The sequence below is a fragment of the Siphateles boraxobius genome, unplaced genomic scaffold (genome assembly GCF_051911475.1).
Source record: "Siphateles boraxobius isolate OS27281-9 unplaced genomic scaffold, OSU_SipBor_1 12, whole genome shotgun sequence".
Taxonomy (NCBI): Eukaryota; Metazoa; Chordata; class Actinopteri; order Cypriniformes; family Leuciscidae; genus Siphateles; species Siphateles boraxobius.
Genome location: NW_027508722.1, coordinates 30,535,343 through 30,553,392, shown reverse-complemented (window position 1 = coordinate 30,553,392; position 18,050 = coordinate 30,535,343). Strand labels below are relative to the sequence as shown.

General features: G+C 36.1%; 1 protein-coding gene across 1 annotated transcript in view; it reads left to right on the top strand.

Moving 5' to 3' along the window:
- csmd1b (CUB and Sushi multiple domains 1b) overlaps positions 1-18,050 on the top strand; it is a 325,939-nt gene that overhangs the window by 119,276 nt on the left and 188,613 nt on the right. Inside the window, exons 26-27 of the mRNA XM_077218011.1 lie at positions 3,907-4,045; positions 8,801-8,988. Coding sequence (XP_077074126.1) covers positions 3,907-4,045; positions 8,801-8,988 — 327 coding nt within the window. The remainder of the gene's footprint in view (positions 1-3,906; positions 4,046-8,800; positions 8,989-18,050) is intronic.

The window sequence follows — 18,050 nt, the reverse complement described above, 5'->3', positions numbered from 1 at the left end:
TTTAAGCACACAAAAAAAAGTTATGTCGGATTTTGTCCAAAACCTACTTTTGCGAACTAGTCCCTGGTTTTTCGCCTGATCGGAACCAAACCAGTCTCGGCCTATTCTCTGGACTCTCTAGATCAATAATTATTGAAAAAAAGTTGAAATTTTGCAATTGGGTGTCTGTAACAGGGTCTTTTAGAAAAGGGGCGTGGCAAAATACAGTCAAAAGCCTATAAATCATAAATATTTCACAAAAATTGATGAGCATATGTGTCATAACATGGTGAAGAAGCATGCAAAGGTTCATGGAGATCGGACCATAGGTGGCGCTATAACTGTCAAAAAGGTCTCATTATTATTAGGTGTTCAAGCACGAAGTGCTGAAAACCTATATTAATTGCTATTTGAAAAAAAAAAAAAATTCCCCTAAAACGCATCGTGCAGCCCAAACCCTAAGGCCTAGAGACTTGAAACTCGGCCAGATGGTAGGCCATACTTTTGGGGAGAACCTATCAGAGTATGACCCCAATTGGCCCATAGGTGGCGCTACAGCAACCAAAAGTACTAAATTGCTCATAACTCCTAGGCCGTTGGTCCTTCACACCACTGTGATCCTTGGCTTAAGACGGACAATATGTATATCTCCGATTTAGATTTAACCCTCTGGGGACTAAGCTCTTTTTGGTCCGTTTTCTCTATTTTTACATTTGGGCTTATAAACTATATGTAATGGAGATGAAACACTATGTGTTTGGTATCTATGGATTCAGAAGACCCTAAGCTAACATAAGCACACATGTAATATGTTTATAAAGGAAGTATGAGTGAAAATTTACCATAAACTAGTGAATTTCAAAAACAGAAATTTGATTTTTGGCATTTATTTTTCTGTAAATCACACATCACACAACAATAGTGAACAGTTTTTGAACAAAACATATATTTGTCAAAGCCTTTGCTTGACAGACATGTGTAATTGTTAAATAAAATGTGTAAAGAACAATGAAAATTTTAACTTTATTTACAAATAGTCCCAGACGTTTTCCTTAGGAATGCTTAGAATTTTCTAAGCAATGCTTTCTCCTCGTCACTATCCAGTAATTGTTCCAGAGCCTGTTCCACCGTAAATAGTTTACTGCTTGCCATCATAAAAGTGCTAAAACAATAAATAATGCTATAATTGTATGTGTGTATATATATTATAATTATTCTGTCTCTCTCTCATATCTCTGTGCGCTCTCGCTCCGTAAAGCCTAGTTTATACTCGACGCGTCCGTTCGCTTTCTGTCATCTCTGCCACGAGACGCTGTTTGCGTAATAGTATATAGTACCACCCCTTGCAAGGCTACAGAGTCCTCCGATTTGCTAGAATACGTCATGGTAACCTTCCTCTGATTGGGTAAGAAAAATATTCCTCCATCGGCTATATTTCCATTGGTTGTTGCTCGTGAATCTGCCAAACAACATCGATTTCATTGGCCTTTGACGAAGTGGTATTGCGCAACAAGGAAGTGTGTATACAAGCCGGGTAAGATTGTTATCACTGTTTTCAGCGGAATCTGAGGAAGACAGCAAAAAAGACCGCATCTATCTATCATTAATAGTTTTTAAGATAATTACACATTTGTAAAAGTATGTCATTTTGGGCGGTACCGCCCAATCCGTCCCCAGAGGGTTAAGCAAAAAAATAAAAAGTTATGTCGGATTTTGTCCAAAACCTACTTTTGCGAACTAGTCCCTGGTTTTTCGCCCGATCGGAACCAAACCAGTCTAGGCCTATTCTCTGGACTCTCTAGATCAATAATTATCGAAAAAAGTTGAAATTTTGCAATTGGGTGGCTGTAACAGGGTCATTTAGAAAAGGGGCGTGGCAAAATACAGTCAAAAGCCTATAAATCATAAATAAAAACTCAGAACTTCACAAAAATTGATGAGCATATGTGTCATAACATGGTGAAAAAGCATGCAAAGTTTCATGGAGATCGGACCATAGGTGGCGCTATAACCGTTAAAAAGCTTCAAAACCATGTATTTGCTATGGTAAATTGCCTGTATTGGTTGTAAATGTTTTTTTCCATCTATGATCATATAATGTTCATATCATAATGTTCAAAATCAGTGCAGTGCAATACTCTGGACTCTCTAGATCAATAATTATCAGAAAAAGTTGAACTTCTGCATTTGGATGACTTTAATAGGGTCACTACAAAATGTGGCCTTGACCAAGTGTCCATGAAAGCCTATATCTCTTCAATGAATGCTCACATCTTCTTAAAAACAAGTCAGAACATGTAACTCTAAATAAGCATGACAATTTTCAGACAAATTGGAGCAAATATGCCTTTTAAACAGTTAAAAAGGTGAAAATGATATGAACATAATGGCATATTAAGCCAATAAGTGGTATTCTACTGCCCCCTGCTGTTTAAAATAGTCATTTTGTCATGCTACTAACTAATATGATTCTATAATTCTTATTTAGACTTTACAAAATCACTATTTTAACATTTACACTCACATTTAGTCAAAATTCATCTATTGAAGTATTGCTACTGACTATTGTGGCACATTGAGAAATGTGAATCCTGAAGGAGACTTGCAGTAAACATTTTTTCCATCACATAGTTCAAATGTCTGTATCTACAACAGAGTGTGTGTGTGTAGTCCTATATTTCTGAATAAATGCTGAATAATCGGGTTAATAGGTTACAAAGACATTATGTGAAATGCTTATAGACCATTAAAGTATATTTTCATAATGACACATCCCAATAGCATTGACAAAATCAACAACAACATTTGTCTTTGTGTGTGTGTGTGTGTGTGTGTGTGTGTGTGTGTGTGTGTGTGTGTGTGTGTGTGTGTGTGTGTGTGTGTGTGTGTGTGTGTGTGTGTGTGTGTGTGTGTGTGTAAGCATATGTGTAAATAAGAGACCTGTGAAAACACTTTATTAATAAGTATAATGGCCAGCAGAGGGCAGTAGAAGACCACTTATTGGCTCAGTTTCATTTTGACAGACTTGATTTTCATCACTATTCTACACTAAAGCAAACCTGTTTTTCCATGTTAACTATTATAAGAAAATCATTTTTTGTCAGTTTATCACTTCATTGCTACTGACACTTCACATTAATGCTAGCAATGTGGTAAATCACGATAGAAACATGGTAAATTATAGTAAACAATACTATTTCATGGTGTATCATGGCAAATCATGCTAGCAATGTGATCAATCATGGTAAATCATGCTACAATCCTGGTAAATCATTCTAGAATGTGGTATATCATGGTAAATCATTCTATAACATGGTAAATCATGGTAAACCATTCTATAACATGGTAAATCATGGTAAACTATGATAAATCTTGCTAGAATCATATTAAATCATACTAGAATGTGTTCAGTTGTGGTAAACCATGCTAGTGTAGGGTAAATCATGGTGAATCGTACTAGAACTTGGTATATCATGGCAATCTATGGTAAATCATGCTAGATTCATGGTAAATCATACTGGAACATGGTAAATCATGAAAAATCACACTAAAATTCGTTATATCATGGTAAATCATGCTAAACAAGGTCTATTCCATCTATGATGTCAGTGGTTAAATGCTTGCTACATAAAACTTAATGTCTTTTGATGCTTTTGAGCTTAACTGCCTTAACTGCTTGAACACCGATAAATGCTGCTTGCAGCTTTAATTATTATTTTTATAATAATAATAATAATAATAATAATAATTATTATTATTATTATTATTATTATTTAATGTTGTGGCATGTAGTTGTCCTGCTATATTAACTGATAATGAGCTCAGAGTAATCATCCTGTAATCAGGCTGCTTTAACATTGTTTATTATTACTGTCTTGAAGGATCCCATTAAATAATCTCTCAACCTCACTCTCCTTGTTATGACAGCTACCTGCGGGGGCAATGTGACAGGGCCTGCTGGGGTAATTCTATCACCCAACTATCCTCAACCCTACCCACCAGGAAAAGAGTGTGACTGGCGGATAAAAGTCAACCCTGACTTTGTCATTGCTTTAATCTTCAAAAGGTAATGTGCTCATCCAGCGCTGGGCACCTCTGACTCTCATGCCACCTAAAGGGGTATAATATCTTTTACAGGGTTATTTACTGTACCATTCAGAACTGAATTGGTTTTAAACTTAAGGTTCTGTAAATGTTAAGTGTATGTGAATTGAGCCAACATATGTAATGGGGACATGCAGTACTGGGCAAAAGTCTTAGGGACGTTAGTATTTTCACACACACACAAAAAAAAAGGTTTTGAGACAGTTATTTATATATTTTGCTGTACTGTGTCATTGGGAAATATCAGTTCACATTCCCAAACATTCCTTTTGCCATTAATTGTTATAATCCAGTGAGACTTTTGTATGCACAATGAGTCATCAGCCGGTAAGTCCCACACGGAGATCTGTTCACCATCATCGAGTCTGTCTGTGATTACATGAAGAAACTGAAAAAAAAAAAAACACGGAGACGCTCCAAGACCCTCGAAGAAACTTACCTGTAAAGATACATTACTGTGAAAAGTTTTAGGCATTTAAGGCAATGCTGTAAAGTGAGGATACATTAACAATTTATGTCATAAATAGATTTTATCAACTCATTTCTATTAACTAAATCAAATCAGTATTTGGTGTGACCCTGTGAATTTAAAACAGCTTTTGTCCTCGGTACACTTGCACATAGTTGTTAAGGTAGCTTTGATAACTAGACTGAAAATAACTTTTCCTTGAAATTTATTTTCAACTATATCTCAGGGTAGAGCTTTCTTTGTTACATTTCACTGGCTTCTTTGATAAACCAATCGCAATTTGACAGGATTTGCAAACAAACATTTACAGAAAGATATGGATCCAACAGTAATGCCGCAACAGGTCAATAACATGTAAATTACAATCTTTGAACTGCAATTTTTGATATGTAAAGACTCATGTACAGTCAGAGTCAAACATTCTTTGTTGCAAAATCATTTTTTGCTGTGAATAAATTGTCAACTACGGTTGCCCAGTAGTGCACAACACAACGAAATTTAAAAAGCAAACATAAGTTCACAACACAACGGAACAAAATCTGTTGTGGCTTGTTGTCAAGCCACAACGCAACAAAATAAAGCCACAACACAACAAAATAAAGCCACAACACAATGAAATCAAGCCACAACACGACGGAATCAAGGCACAACACAATGGAATCAACCCACAACACAACATTAGTTTTAAAGGAGTAGTTAACTTTTTAAAAAACTTTTGCCGAAAATTTACTCACCCCTGTTATCCAAGATGTCCATGTCTTTCTTTCTTCAGTCGAAAAGAAATTAAGGTTTTTGATGAAAACATTCTAGGATTTACTCCATATAATGGACTTCATTGGGTACCAAACGGTCCAAGGTCCAAATGACAGTTTCAGTGCAGCTTCAAATGGCTTTAAACGACACCAGACGATGCATTATTATGCATTATTTACAAGGGTCATATCTTGCGAAATGATCGGTCATTTCAAAAATAAATAAAAAAGTTTAAGTTTTATAAGCACAAATGCTCGCCTTGCTCTGTTCTGTGATGCACGTTCGAGACTCTCCTGTTCGAACTCGTTCATCAAAACGAACGAATCTTTTTTCGAGTCATTTCGTTCATTCAATGAACGAAATGACTCGAAAAAAAGATTTGTTGATTTTGAACCAGTCTTTTTTCGAGTCATTTCGTTCGTTGAATGAACGAAATGACGCGAAAAAAGACTCGTTCAAAATTAACAAATCTTTTTTGTGCTTATAAAACTTAAAGCTACACTGTGTGATTTTTACCCCCATCTAGCGGTGAAAAGGTATATGACCATCCAGTGAATATTAGTTTCTGTTCCTCTCAATTCCGATTTCGTTTTAACTCCTACGGTGGCCAATGTAGTCCAAGATTGGAATGCAGCATTACAACTGCATTATCACATTAGGCTACGTTAATTGTGTATAAAGTAAAATAAATGAAAAATAACTAAAATTTAAAGTGCCTACATATAACTTATAGCCTACAAATTATAGCGCCATTAAAATATTAATCACATGTTATCCGTCATAGAACACGGATTTATGTTACAAGGTAAACAATACTTTTCATCATTGACGCGAGGAAACCTATCCTAGATGTCGTTCTAGCGTTATGCACAGCACACCATGATATAATTAGCCAAGCAACTTCCAATATACACAAACAGGCTTAATTAACGTTACCTGTCGAGAAGAAAGCAGGCAACGTCGGCATCCTTTTTAAAATCGTTGCTCGTCATGAGCTCTTTCCATCTTGGAAAGGCCACTCCAATATTTACTTTTGTCTTGTTGATTTGCCTGTTGCGTTGCCGTCTTAATTCTCTTTTTCGCTTCCTTGGCGACTCTGATACGTATCCTCGAGAATAAGAGTGATCCTCCATCAGCAACAGACTTTCAAAAAGGCTTTCAGGTTTTTATATATCAGTCTCAAGCAATCCCCCTCTTGAGATTCGACACGGTGCCATCGAGTGTTAAAACGCGAAAGGCGAAGCTTGAATTAACGGGTATGTCCCTCTTTGGCTAATGTACTTTCAAGATGGAGGGGCAACATGGCGACCGACATTAGAACCCCCCACCCGTATGTATTTTCAATGGCATATTATACACTCACGAGAATACTTTATTACTTGAACGAAGTAAATATACATTAATGAGCACATATATTTTTGAAAGAACTAAGTGTTTTTAGCTAAGAATTAACTAAAAAAGTTACACAGTGTAGCTTTAAACTTTTTTATTTATTTTTTAAATGACCGATCGTTTCGCAAGATAAGGCCCTTATGCATCGTCTGGTGTCATTTAAAGCCATTTGAAGCTGCACTGAAACTGTCATTTGGACCTTGGACCGTTTGGTACCCAATGAAGTCCATTATATTGAGAAAAATCCTAGAATGTTTTCATCAAAAATCTTAATTTCTTTTTGACTGAAGAAAGAAAGACATGGACATCTTGGATGACATGGGGGTGAGTAAATTATCAGCAAACGTTTTTTTTTTTAAAGTTAACTACTCCTTTAACAGTATGTAACCATTGTATATCGACAGGAAAATGAATTAAAAATCACCAATTTGCATTATAGCTGCATATTTATACCTGAGAATGCTTTGACGCGCTACCAAGGCACATAATGCCTAAGGGAACGTCTGCCAATTCCACCAAGTGGTATAATTTGTATAAATTACAATGCCTTTTTTAACATTTAAAAACAGACATGTTCAAATTCCAAAGCTTGTAGTATAGGTTCTTATTGGTATCCATTGACAGTAAACATTAACAGTACATTTTTTTAGTTGATGACAAACAATTGCCAATGGCCAAGGAGTGTGTCAAGTTCATATGAGGAATTTCTAGACAGATGTGGTCAGTATATCATTGCCAGATTACATTAATAATCAGAGCCACCAATCAGAGGTTATTTTTAATTCATAGATGTTTCATTATGTTTAATTAAATAGCTATTATTTTATGGATCATAGTGGGACGCTTAGTTTCCCAAAATACTCTAATTTACCCTCAAGTCTTCAAAATGGAGTCACACTGCATGGAGCAGGTTTGCAAGATGAAGATCTCAAACAGAATTTCTAAGAAGCTAATGATTGTCTTTTTAGTGCTTTAGTGCTTTTCGTTTCTTTTTTTTATACTTAGGGGTGGAAATACATCAGTGATGAAGCATATTATGAATTCAAATCACTGCAATTGAATGAGTGTCATGTATCTAAGCCTTTACACACAAATCCACAAGCACAATCATCAACTCAGTCACACACTTAATATTTAGAATGATTATGATTGCTTGTGTTTCACTCTGCTAAAATCATCATGACTTAATGGACTTTCATTAAAATTACAAAACAGACCAACTACAATGGAGGATTCCCTTCTGGAAACTAGTTGGCTTTCTAGTAAAGCAGGTTAAGCGAGGATGTACTGGTTACTGGATGTACTTGAATACTTTCCTGGATTAACATCTTTGTTTATTAAAAAAACATTTATCAAAAAATATTTTTATACTTTAAAATATCAGTACATAATAATATAAATAAATTACTAAAACATTTTAGTACATGAAAAATGTCAGAGACTGTCTAGTCTAATGACGTGCTCTTTAGGAATCTTAATGGCCAAATTAAACACATTAAAGCTAAGATATTGTGAATAATCAGTGTTTTGCACGTTCGCACATGCACACTCTTCAAAAACGACACTTTAAATCTCTTGACAAACTAAAAGACATACATTACATCTGTATGTATTCTAAATAAAATACACAGATTGTACTGAATGTCAGCTTGCTTATTTTGTTCAAGATAAGGATTTATTGAGTCAACATGTCATGCAAACAGGAAACTATGATTCTAAGCAAAGGTCCAGAGTTGTTGTTCCATCCACACAACTTTGCGATGCTGTTTGCAAATGTTTTTTGGAAATATGGTTTTGGGAAACACAGACTCGTCGAACTATGCTGATGACGACGGAACTTGCGACCATAGTTGGCTAATGATGCTTTTGGGAAACGCACCCCTGGTTTGGACACCTCTACATGACCTTTCAATGCAGAAAACCAACATCCAAAACTCAACATATGGTTGGATTTGGAAGGGTCTTGTGAAATTTATACAAAAACATGTTTTAAATAATAACTATGGCTTTAAATTTAGTACATTGGTGGGACCTTATGTATAATGCCTCACAAATTAATCAAATATCTAGCAACTCCTAACTCCTTCTTCATTTGTTTTGCAGTTTTAACATGGAGCCCAGCTATGACTTCCTCCATATCTATGAGGGTGAAGACTCCAACGGACCACTGATCATCAGTCTGCAGGGGAACCAGGTTCCTGAGCGCATCGAGAGCAGTGGGAACAGCCTTTTCCTGGCCTTCCGCAGTGATGCCTCCCTGGGGATGTCTGGTTTTGCCATTGAATATAAAGGCAAGTCTCAGCTTGTAGGTGCATCATATGTTCACTTGAGGGAAGGGTTGGAAACAAGTGAAGAATAATAAATAAAAAATGTAAAAATAAATATTGAAAAATAAATATAGAAACAAGTGAAGCACAACCACGGAATCAGTAGCCGCATTTCCATTACCCTTCAAATTGCGCAAATTGAAATTGCGAATTGAAAATACGCCCAATGGAAACACGTCAATTTCGCAAAAACTCCCATTTATCGCAAATAAATATTTTGCAAAACTGCAATGGAAATGTTTGCGCATTTACAGGTCACCTGACGTAGATGACGCGGTATGTTTGGACAGAATACGAGAAAGAGTTCTTTATTAAATTCATAAAAGACAAAAGAATTACAGGAATACTGGATTCTAAACCTCAAAGAAATGCCACAATCAAGACCTTGACGCAGATATGCGGGAGAAACACCCAGAAACACCTCATAAAGACCGCTCTCAAGTATAAGGGTCTTTCCTTGCCATTAATGATTGAATAACACACATACGTCTCCTTTGATTAATAATAATGGCCAGTGCATTGGCTAAAGGAAAAAATTAAGTTTTAGTCACATAACATCGGTTAATGGAAACGCCATCATTTCGCAATCGTTTTTTGTCAACATTTAGAAAAATTCGCAAAAGTTTTACGCAAATCTGTAATGGAAACGCACCTAGTGATCACTTTCAGATTGCCTTTAAGCTTGAGTGTCGTGAAAACATGTCCATGTCACATTTCAAAATAAAATAAAATAACTTTTAGTAATGCTTATTTTTTGCAGTATGACATTCAAAGATCTTTCTCCCTGAATTGATTTAATTAAGGAGGTATAATGATAAATGCTTAATTGCCATGAAAGTGCAAAAAGTCTTAGCAATCCTAAAAATCATTTATTTCTTTATATTTGGAGTGAAAAAGGACCTAGAGATGTCCTTGGGTTTTGCAAAAACCTCATAATTCTCTAGGCTAAAAAAAGCTTGTTCTTTTTAGGATCGTCAGATTAGTAATTAGATTTGTAGTAATTTGATTTGCTTTCATCTTAAGTGAGTGACCATGGATATTTGTCTTATATGTGGACTGTGAAGTTGGGTAGAATATCTGAATTATCTAAGAACTCTTGGATGGAATTAAGTTTAACAAGACAATGGCTAATAATGAGCAGCTCCTTTTTAACTTACGTATTAAAGTAAGAACTCATCAATACTGTAACACCCATTAAATGCTGACCCGTATGACCAGATAAGGACTCTGGAGTTTTGCAGATATGTCCTGCTCATCCTAAAAAGAAGCGGCTGAGGGAACTCTGACACGTTAAAAGCACACTCTGTACTTTATATATTTGAGATGCTGATATTAAAGACTCCATTGAATTCAAATAGGAGGGCTTTGTGGCTTTTAGTCCATGCCTATTAGATTTTAGGCTATCATTATACTAGTGTACTCCTAAATTTGACTCATAAATAAAGTCTTTCTCTTCCAGGAAATTGAATAAAAAATATTGATGACTTGCCTTACACTCAGGGACGTATCCAAAATTCTCTCAAGAATGTGCCCTGAGTAGTGATAAAAAGTAGAAAATATTTAATCACAGATAAGAAGAAAATGCAAGGCCATAGGAACATAATAATGCTTCAATATGTCTTGTTAGAAATTCCTATTTCAGTATAAAATACATCAATACAGGAAGAACAATTGTGCTTGTGTAGCCTTTTCATGAGGTTCTTAGCAATACCGCCACTTGGAACTTTGGCATCAGTACTGGAGTACTAAATGCATGTGTTAGTGAAAGAGCATTTGTTAAATGATTCACAGGCGTACAACTTTCCTTTAATTTGTCAAAAAAGAAACAAAAAGAAAAAGCTCTTAAGTGGTATGTTATATGTTGTGTCTCTCTTCAGTAATACTACTAACCTTTCTCAGTGAATACCGGGATGTATTCCCTACTGAAATAGCAAGTTTCGCCAATCTGCCCAATGTAAATGCTCTTTTAAAAAGAATATGAGTTTGTATTATTCAGAATCAGGGCATGCGACAATGACAATGCACCGTCCCTAACGTGCTATGCACCTCCCTGAAATAATTTCCACTCCCAACGGCCCTTTTTATAAGATGATTATGGTTGATTAAAAGTGCAGTTCATGGATTGTTGAATATTTTAATTGTAATTATTATAATGGCAGCCTATTGCACAGTGTAGATGAACTCTGACTTCAACCTTTTGTCTTTGCTCCACATGAATACCCAATACATTTTAAAAGCTTGCTTGCCAATGTATTATATTGCTTTGTGATGGTCTCAACATCCCACAATGCTTCAGAATTTCACTTTCATGTTGTGACATTAGGTTTGTCCTGTTTATTGGGAGACTGAGTGACATATGGGAGTTTGATTTTTGCTGTGAAAGGTCATCAGAGAGCATGATCAATGCACAAGTGATGTGACTATTCGAAATATATGCTTCACGTCTCTCTATGCAGTAGTTGAAATCCTGGTGGAGTCTATCACAATATAATGCAAACTTTGAAAAGGTGCTTTTATTGAAGAATGCATCAGTTTTAAAAAAACAAAAAAACAATATAACAACTAAATATACATTAGTAATAAAGCAATGGTCTGTTTAATTTTTACGGCTGTAAGTAGGAATGGAAATGGTATTGAAAAACGACAGAATGACAATATTTGGTGCTAAATATTTGGGGTTAATGCATTACAAGTGATGCGAGTTATGTAATCAGAATACTTTTTTAAGCAACGGGTAAAGTAAAACTTAACTTTTAATTTTACAATAAAATATGGGTTACTGTGAATATGTTGTGTGCGTTGTGTGAACATGATGGTTATTGTAGTTCTAGACTAAATGTGAGCATGAATTTACTTATCTCACTTGCACAAAAACAGATTCAGTATTCCTCAAAATGAATAAAAGCAGGGAAATGCAAATTCAGAATATTACACAAAACTTCAATAATTAAATGATACATTACACAAATATACTTTATGTATTTAATCTCACTTCATTTACCAATATATTTGCTGCTAACTTTCGATAATCCAACACAAACATATGAATAAGCAAAAATGACAAGATAAGCAGCACATTTGTTATTTATTTATTTATTTGCTGAAGTAATAATTTTGAACTTTCTTCTCCTGAGTCCTGTTTTTCTGCAATCCAGAATGGCAGCACAGCTGAAAGGTTTGTTTCTCTACTGTACAGGCTTGGATTTATATTTCCTTCAGTCTACTTATTTATTTAACTTTTGGTGTAAATGGGCCATTCAATCTGTTAAAAGTAGAAGTTTTTTTTTTGTTATTAATAAATACAATACAATTGTAATACAATACTTTAATACAATACTTTTCAGGTAACGAATCAGGTAATGCAATTTTTTAGGAAGTAATGCAATATTGTAATGCATTACTTTAAACGTAACTTTCCCCAACACTCATTATAAGTGGATCTTTGATGTTTGAAATGAGCTTTTTAAATGTTATAACGGCATATCGACGACTACAATTTTATAGTTTAATGTTATTTTTATTTTTATTATTCTTTATTATTATTCATAATCATTTATTTAATGTATTTTGTGAAGTCAGGGTGTGTCTGTACCAATGTTCCCTCTAAGCTGCGCGCGTGCGCGGCCGTGCACTTCTGATGCTGAGGCCGCGCAATTCTGAAGCCGCGGCCGCGCAGAAAAGATTAAAAGGTTCAGGCATGGTTAGATTACTATAAAAGAGTTCACATATTCACTTTTCTTGAAAATATTTAGCTATTCGATCTATTTAAATGCTTCAGTTTGTTATATATTATAATAATATAATATGTAAACACATTGAAGCATTTAAACTGATATATTATATCACTTCAAATACTTCAATTCGTTTTTTTAATATTATATTATATTAGGCCTATATTTTATTATATTATAAGCCTAAATAAAGAATCTCACGGGCTCATTGCCATTAAAAACTTTGAAACCCCCTGCTAAAAAAAATATTGGAAATTCATAAGAAATAAACAATCATTTAACTTTGATGGTTTAATGCTTCCTGTACTCAATTAATTGACTGTACAAAAACACTTTGTTTTTCCCAAACCATCTCAGTGTAACAGCTTACTTTTCTTTCATACTATATTCTATTATTGTAAAGAATTGAACTGTCCTGCAGAAGATTTTGTAAATTATTTTTCATAGGATTTCTTGGTAAAGACTGTACAGTTAACAGCACTGTGAAAAAAATATCAGGTAACCTAAAATGTGCTTCATTTAGTGACTTCTTAATTAACTGCTTGTTTTTCAAAAATATGATTTAATACCAATACGTTACATCAAGGGTTAAATAAAATAGAAATGCCACATTCAAGTTAAAAGTTACAACTGAATGTTGAAACCATTGTGTTCCTACGTATGCTGTACAGGTCAGGTATAAAGAATATTTTTGCTCAGGTGGCGAAATATGTCCGCCCAATAGAAAAAAGTTTTGCTCAGCAAGAAAAAAAATTAGAGGGAACATTGGTCTGTACATGAGTGCAGAGGAGAAACATGGGATGAGCTATATTTGGCCATACAGGAGTGTGTACAATGTAACATTTGTTCCACTGATGCAAAGGGTATACAGTATGTTGACTGTAGTACAGCATTCAATATGAGGAATGAGAAGAAAGAAGATTGTGCCGAGTGTAAGTGCGAGGTATACATTCTATTTTAAACATAAAAAAGTGTTTTTCTGGTAATGTAATTTCTTTGGTCAAGCAGCATATAAAACCCAACCTTTGTGTCCAGAGGAACAGCGAAAGCTGGGTATGAGAACATCTCTCCAGTAAATTGTCTTTTTCTCCTATGTCTTGATATTTATTAATAAATAAGAGATCTCTGGGCAAATAACTGGTGTCTGGTCCCGTGAATTAAACAACGGGGATAAAAGTAAATTCCATGTCTACAATATGCTCGGTTTTTACAGTGTAAAGTTCGGATTTCTCCTTCAATCATTAGTGTTGTCCATTTAACTGTCCCAAAGCTCAGATCTTAATGTGATTGTCATTGTTTACTGTTTGTTCTTGTCTCTGCTTTGTTGGAACAACAGCACTTTCTATTCTAAGGTCTGAATATGTGTCTCACTCTCTCCATTGAAGCTTTAATTAGAATGTGTCATTATGACAATGAAATGAGGGAGTCTGTTTCTCTCCGTTGTTGTATTTTCTTTTAATTAATGCATTGTCCTTATTTGCTTACTCTTTCAATTATATAAAGCCAATCTGGTATCTGCTATTGTTCATCACACACCAGTAAACCCAATTATTAATGCTCTTATTAGGGGAAAGAAATTAATATGCGAATATTGAAGTCTAATGACTCTCATACCTTAAGGAAAAACTAACGCATTCTCATCCTTTGGCGTCATATGTGACGCCATATGACAAAACGGCGAAATACTACGCACATGGCACCCTTTATCGTCAATATAACACGCACTGTGATGGGTAGGTTTAGGTGTGGGGTAGGGTCTGCGTCTCATATTCACGCTAAAGGATGCCAGTCAACTTTATGACACCTTGGGTTCGCGTGTTATATTCACGCTAAAGGGTGCCATGTGCGTAGTATTTCGCCGTTTTGTCATATGGCGTCACATATGCCGCCAAAGGATGAGAACGGGCTCACAATAGATTGATAAATGGAGAAATATATAATAAAAAGTGGGACACTTAAGAAACACTTACAGAGGTATGAATGCCATTGCATTAGATCAGAGATTTCATTTATGAGATAATGTATTAATAAATGATGGAGCCAGAATCTCCTCAGCCAAACTTTAGGGTAAAATGCTGTTAGTAAAGCGTTATGATTTATAATAACTTTTATAAATGCATGTTATAATAAATAATAAAGTAATGACATAATTATCAGTTTTGGGTGAACTCTTCCTGAAGAGTGTGACTGGCAATCTTGTCTCATTTAGTCTCATTTTGGTTCATTTTGAAGAATTCCACCCGAAATAAGGCAAAAGAATGCGTAACTTTCCACACATCTTATTTTTGCCTGCTAATAAGGAGTTATTGAATCTCAAATATATGGTGGCAGTGAAGGCAATCAGTCTCATGGCAGAAATGCAGATTAGGGTGAGCAGAACTGTGAATACTCTGTTTGAATGTTAAGATCCCCTTTCCCAAAGGCAGCATGTATGCTGTAAATGACGACAGAATATTTATTTTTGGCCCTATTCATTTTAGTCTGTGTGGTGCACTCCTGGTGCACTTGCTGTTCCTCTGTTGTTGGAGAAACGAGAAAGATTGTGTTGCACACTTGCAATTTTGCAGATAGAATCTTCCCCACCTCCTTCCCACTTTCTCAGGTCCCCAAAGCGCAGGCAGATAGCTGTTAACTGTCAAGTTGTTTGGCAGCCTCTCCAAGCACCACCTCCGGAGCTTTCTCCAACTGTCCTTCTCCCGGTGTCGGGTGCCAGAAGGACAGAGACCATCTTCCGCATCCCCGGCGCGTTCACCTGCCTTTCCCCTGGTGTTAGTTCGCTTTAATGCATAATGCCCTCAAGCCACTGTCTACTCTCTCTTACACTCACTGTTGATCTTGTTTTCTCGTCTCATGCTACCTCTCTTTTTCTTTCTGTCTGGTACCTGTCTCAGCCCTGGGAAAGGCTGACAGGTAACACAAGAGCAGGATGTGATTGTGCATTTGATTAGTTTTGTTCAGGGTCAGTTAAATTACAGGTATGATTGCTTATATTTAAAGCTGTCAATTAACATCATGTTAGAATCAAATTACTGACTGACCGGTAAGCATTTCACAACAGGGGCATTCATATATATATATAAATTAGGGGTGGCACGGTTCACAAAACCCACGGTTCGGTTCATATCACGGTTTTAGGGTCACGGTTTTCGGTTCTGTACGGTTCTTGTTGTTATTTTTTCTTTTAATCTTTAACACTCCAGAAATGTACTTCAGCATATGTATCCACAATTCAGGATACAGTATTAAAAAAAAAATTATCTCATGTGATCATGAACAAACTGAATTTGACTTGACTTTAAGCACATTATTGAGACCATCTCTGAGGAAAGCTAGGTGACATTTTGATTCAGCAAGAGAGAAGACATTGTGGAATGCTTTTGTTTATTTGGCAAAAAAGGAGAATGTGTATTGCTATCTCTACAGGGACTTATGTGCATTTTTAGAACACACAGATTAAAATTAACTTGCATTTATCAAACTGTCAACGTCAGTGTAGCTCTTACAAAATGTTTATCTTTTAAAAGAAAAAGAGAGAAACTCTTAAAGCACTATCTTTTAAATAAGTCAAAATATGTTACACATAATTGCCTATAATGAGGCTATAACAATAGCAAAGGCATAACCATAAAGTGAAACATAAGTTCAACCTCAAAACAAAAAAAGTATCAACAATCCTTCTTTCCCTGAGAGTGAGGATACATTTTTTTCACTTGAAATTAAAGTGCAGTATTTGGAAACATATGACTGGAGTTCTTATCTAAACTTGGTGTCACTGTATTTAAATATCATAGGTAACATGAAATCCAAAATGTTCACACACACCGGACTTATACGACGCTGGCGCATCCTCCAACTCCGGTCAGCCTTCCTTATTTCTCCCACTTGAAATTTCTATACGTGACGAGACCTGCAGCACTCCATACTCCACTTTTACTGTAGGCTTGTTCGACTTGAACAATCTCCGGCGCTGCACAGATTGATCGGTTTATGTCATCAAAGTACCGCGAGAGTGATTGAAAAGCATACGGAGCCATTGCTCTAGCGGTACTTTGATGTTATTCATCGATTGGTCTGTGCAGCGCCGGTTTAAGTCGAACAAGCCTCATATGTATGTCCATTGTCCACACATCTCTTATTTCGCGCGAAAGTAAACACACTGTCTGAGGTCACAGGCACGAAGTTACATTGCGCATGCGTCGAACCGTGCGACGCACACACACACCGAACCGAGACAAGGGAACCGAACGGTTCGGATGTTTTTTCATGTACCGTGCCACCCCTAATATATATATATTGTATGTTTAACGTGTTAAAAATATTTAACACAATTAACGCAGCATCCATATTTCCCCATTGAATAGCCTTACAGTAAATGATAACCTCATCTATAAGACGCAAAAGAGAGCTCAGTAGATTGCTACAGGGATGACTCATTTTTTTAGGCCAAACCCCGGAAACTAGGGTTGGGTACAGTTCACATTTTAACTGGTACCGGTACCTGAAATTTGGTGTCGGTACCCAACAGTCCCTTTTTGTGGTAATTTAGGCATGTCATTTGTAGAAGTATTATTGACATTATGCCAGAGCTGCCTTTCTTGCTGTCTGCCATTGTCTGTGATGATTGAATATGAACTGAATGTCAGAATGGGAAAGAAAGGTGATTTAAGCAATTTTGAGCGTAGCATGGTTGTTGGTGCCAGACGGGCCGGTCTGAGCATTTCACAATATGCTCAGTTACTGGGATTTTCACGAACAACCATTTCTAGGGTTTACCAAGAATGGTGTGAAAAGGGAAAAACATCCAGTATTCGGCAGTCCTGTGTGCCTTGATGATGCTAGAGGTCAGAGGAGAATGGGCCGACTGATTCAAGCTGATAGAAGCAACTTTGACTGAAATAACCACTCGTTACAACCGAGGTATGCAGCAAAGCATTTGTGAAGCCACAACATGCACAACCTTTAGGCGGATGGGCTACAACAGCAGAAGACCCCACCGGGTACCACTCATCTCCACTACAAATAGGAAAAAGAGGCTACAATTTGCAAGAGCTCACCAAAATTGGACAGTTGAAGACTGGAAAAATGTTGCCTGGTCTGATGAGTCTCGATTTCTGTTGAGACATTCAGATGGTAGAGTCAGAATTTGGCGTAAAAAGAATGAGAACATGGATCCATCATGCCTTGTTACCACTGTTCAGGCTGGTGGTGATGGTGTAATGGTGTGGGGGATGTTTTCTTGGCACAATTTAGGCCCCTTAGTGCCAATTGCGCATTGTTTAAATGCCACGGCCTACC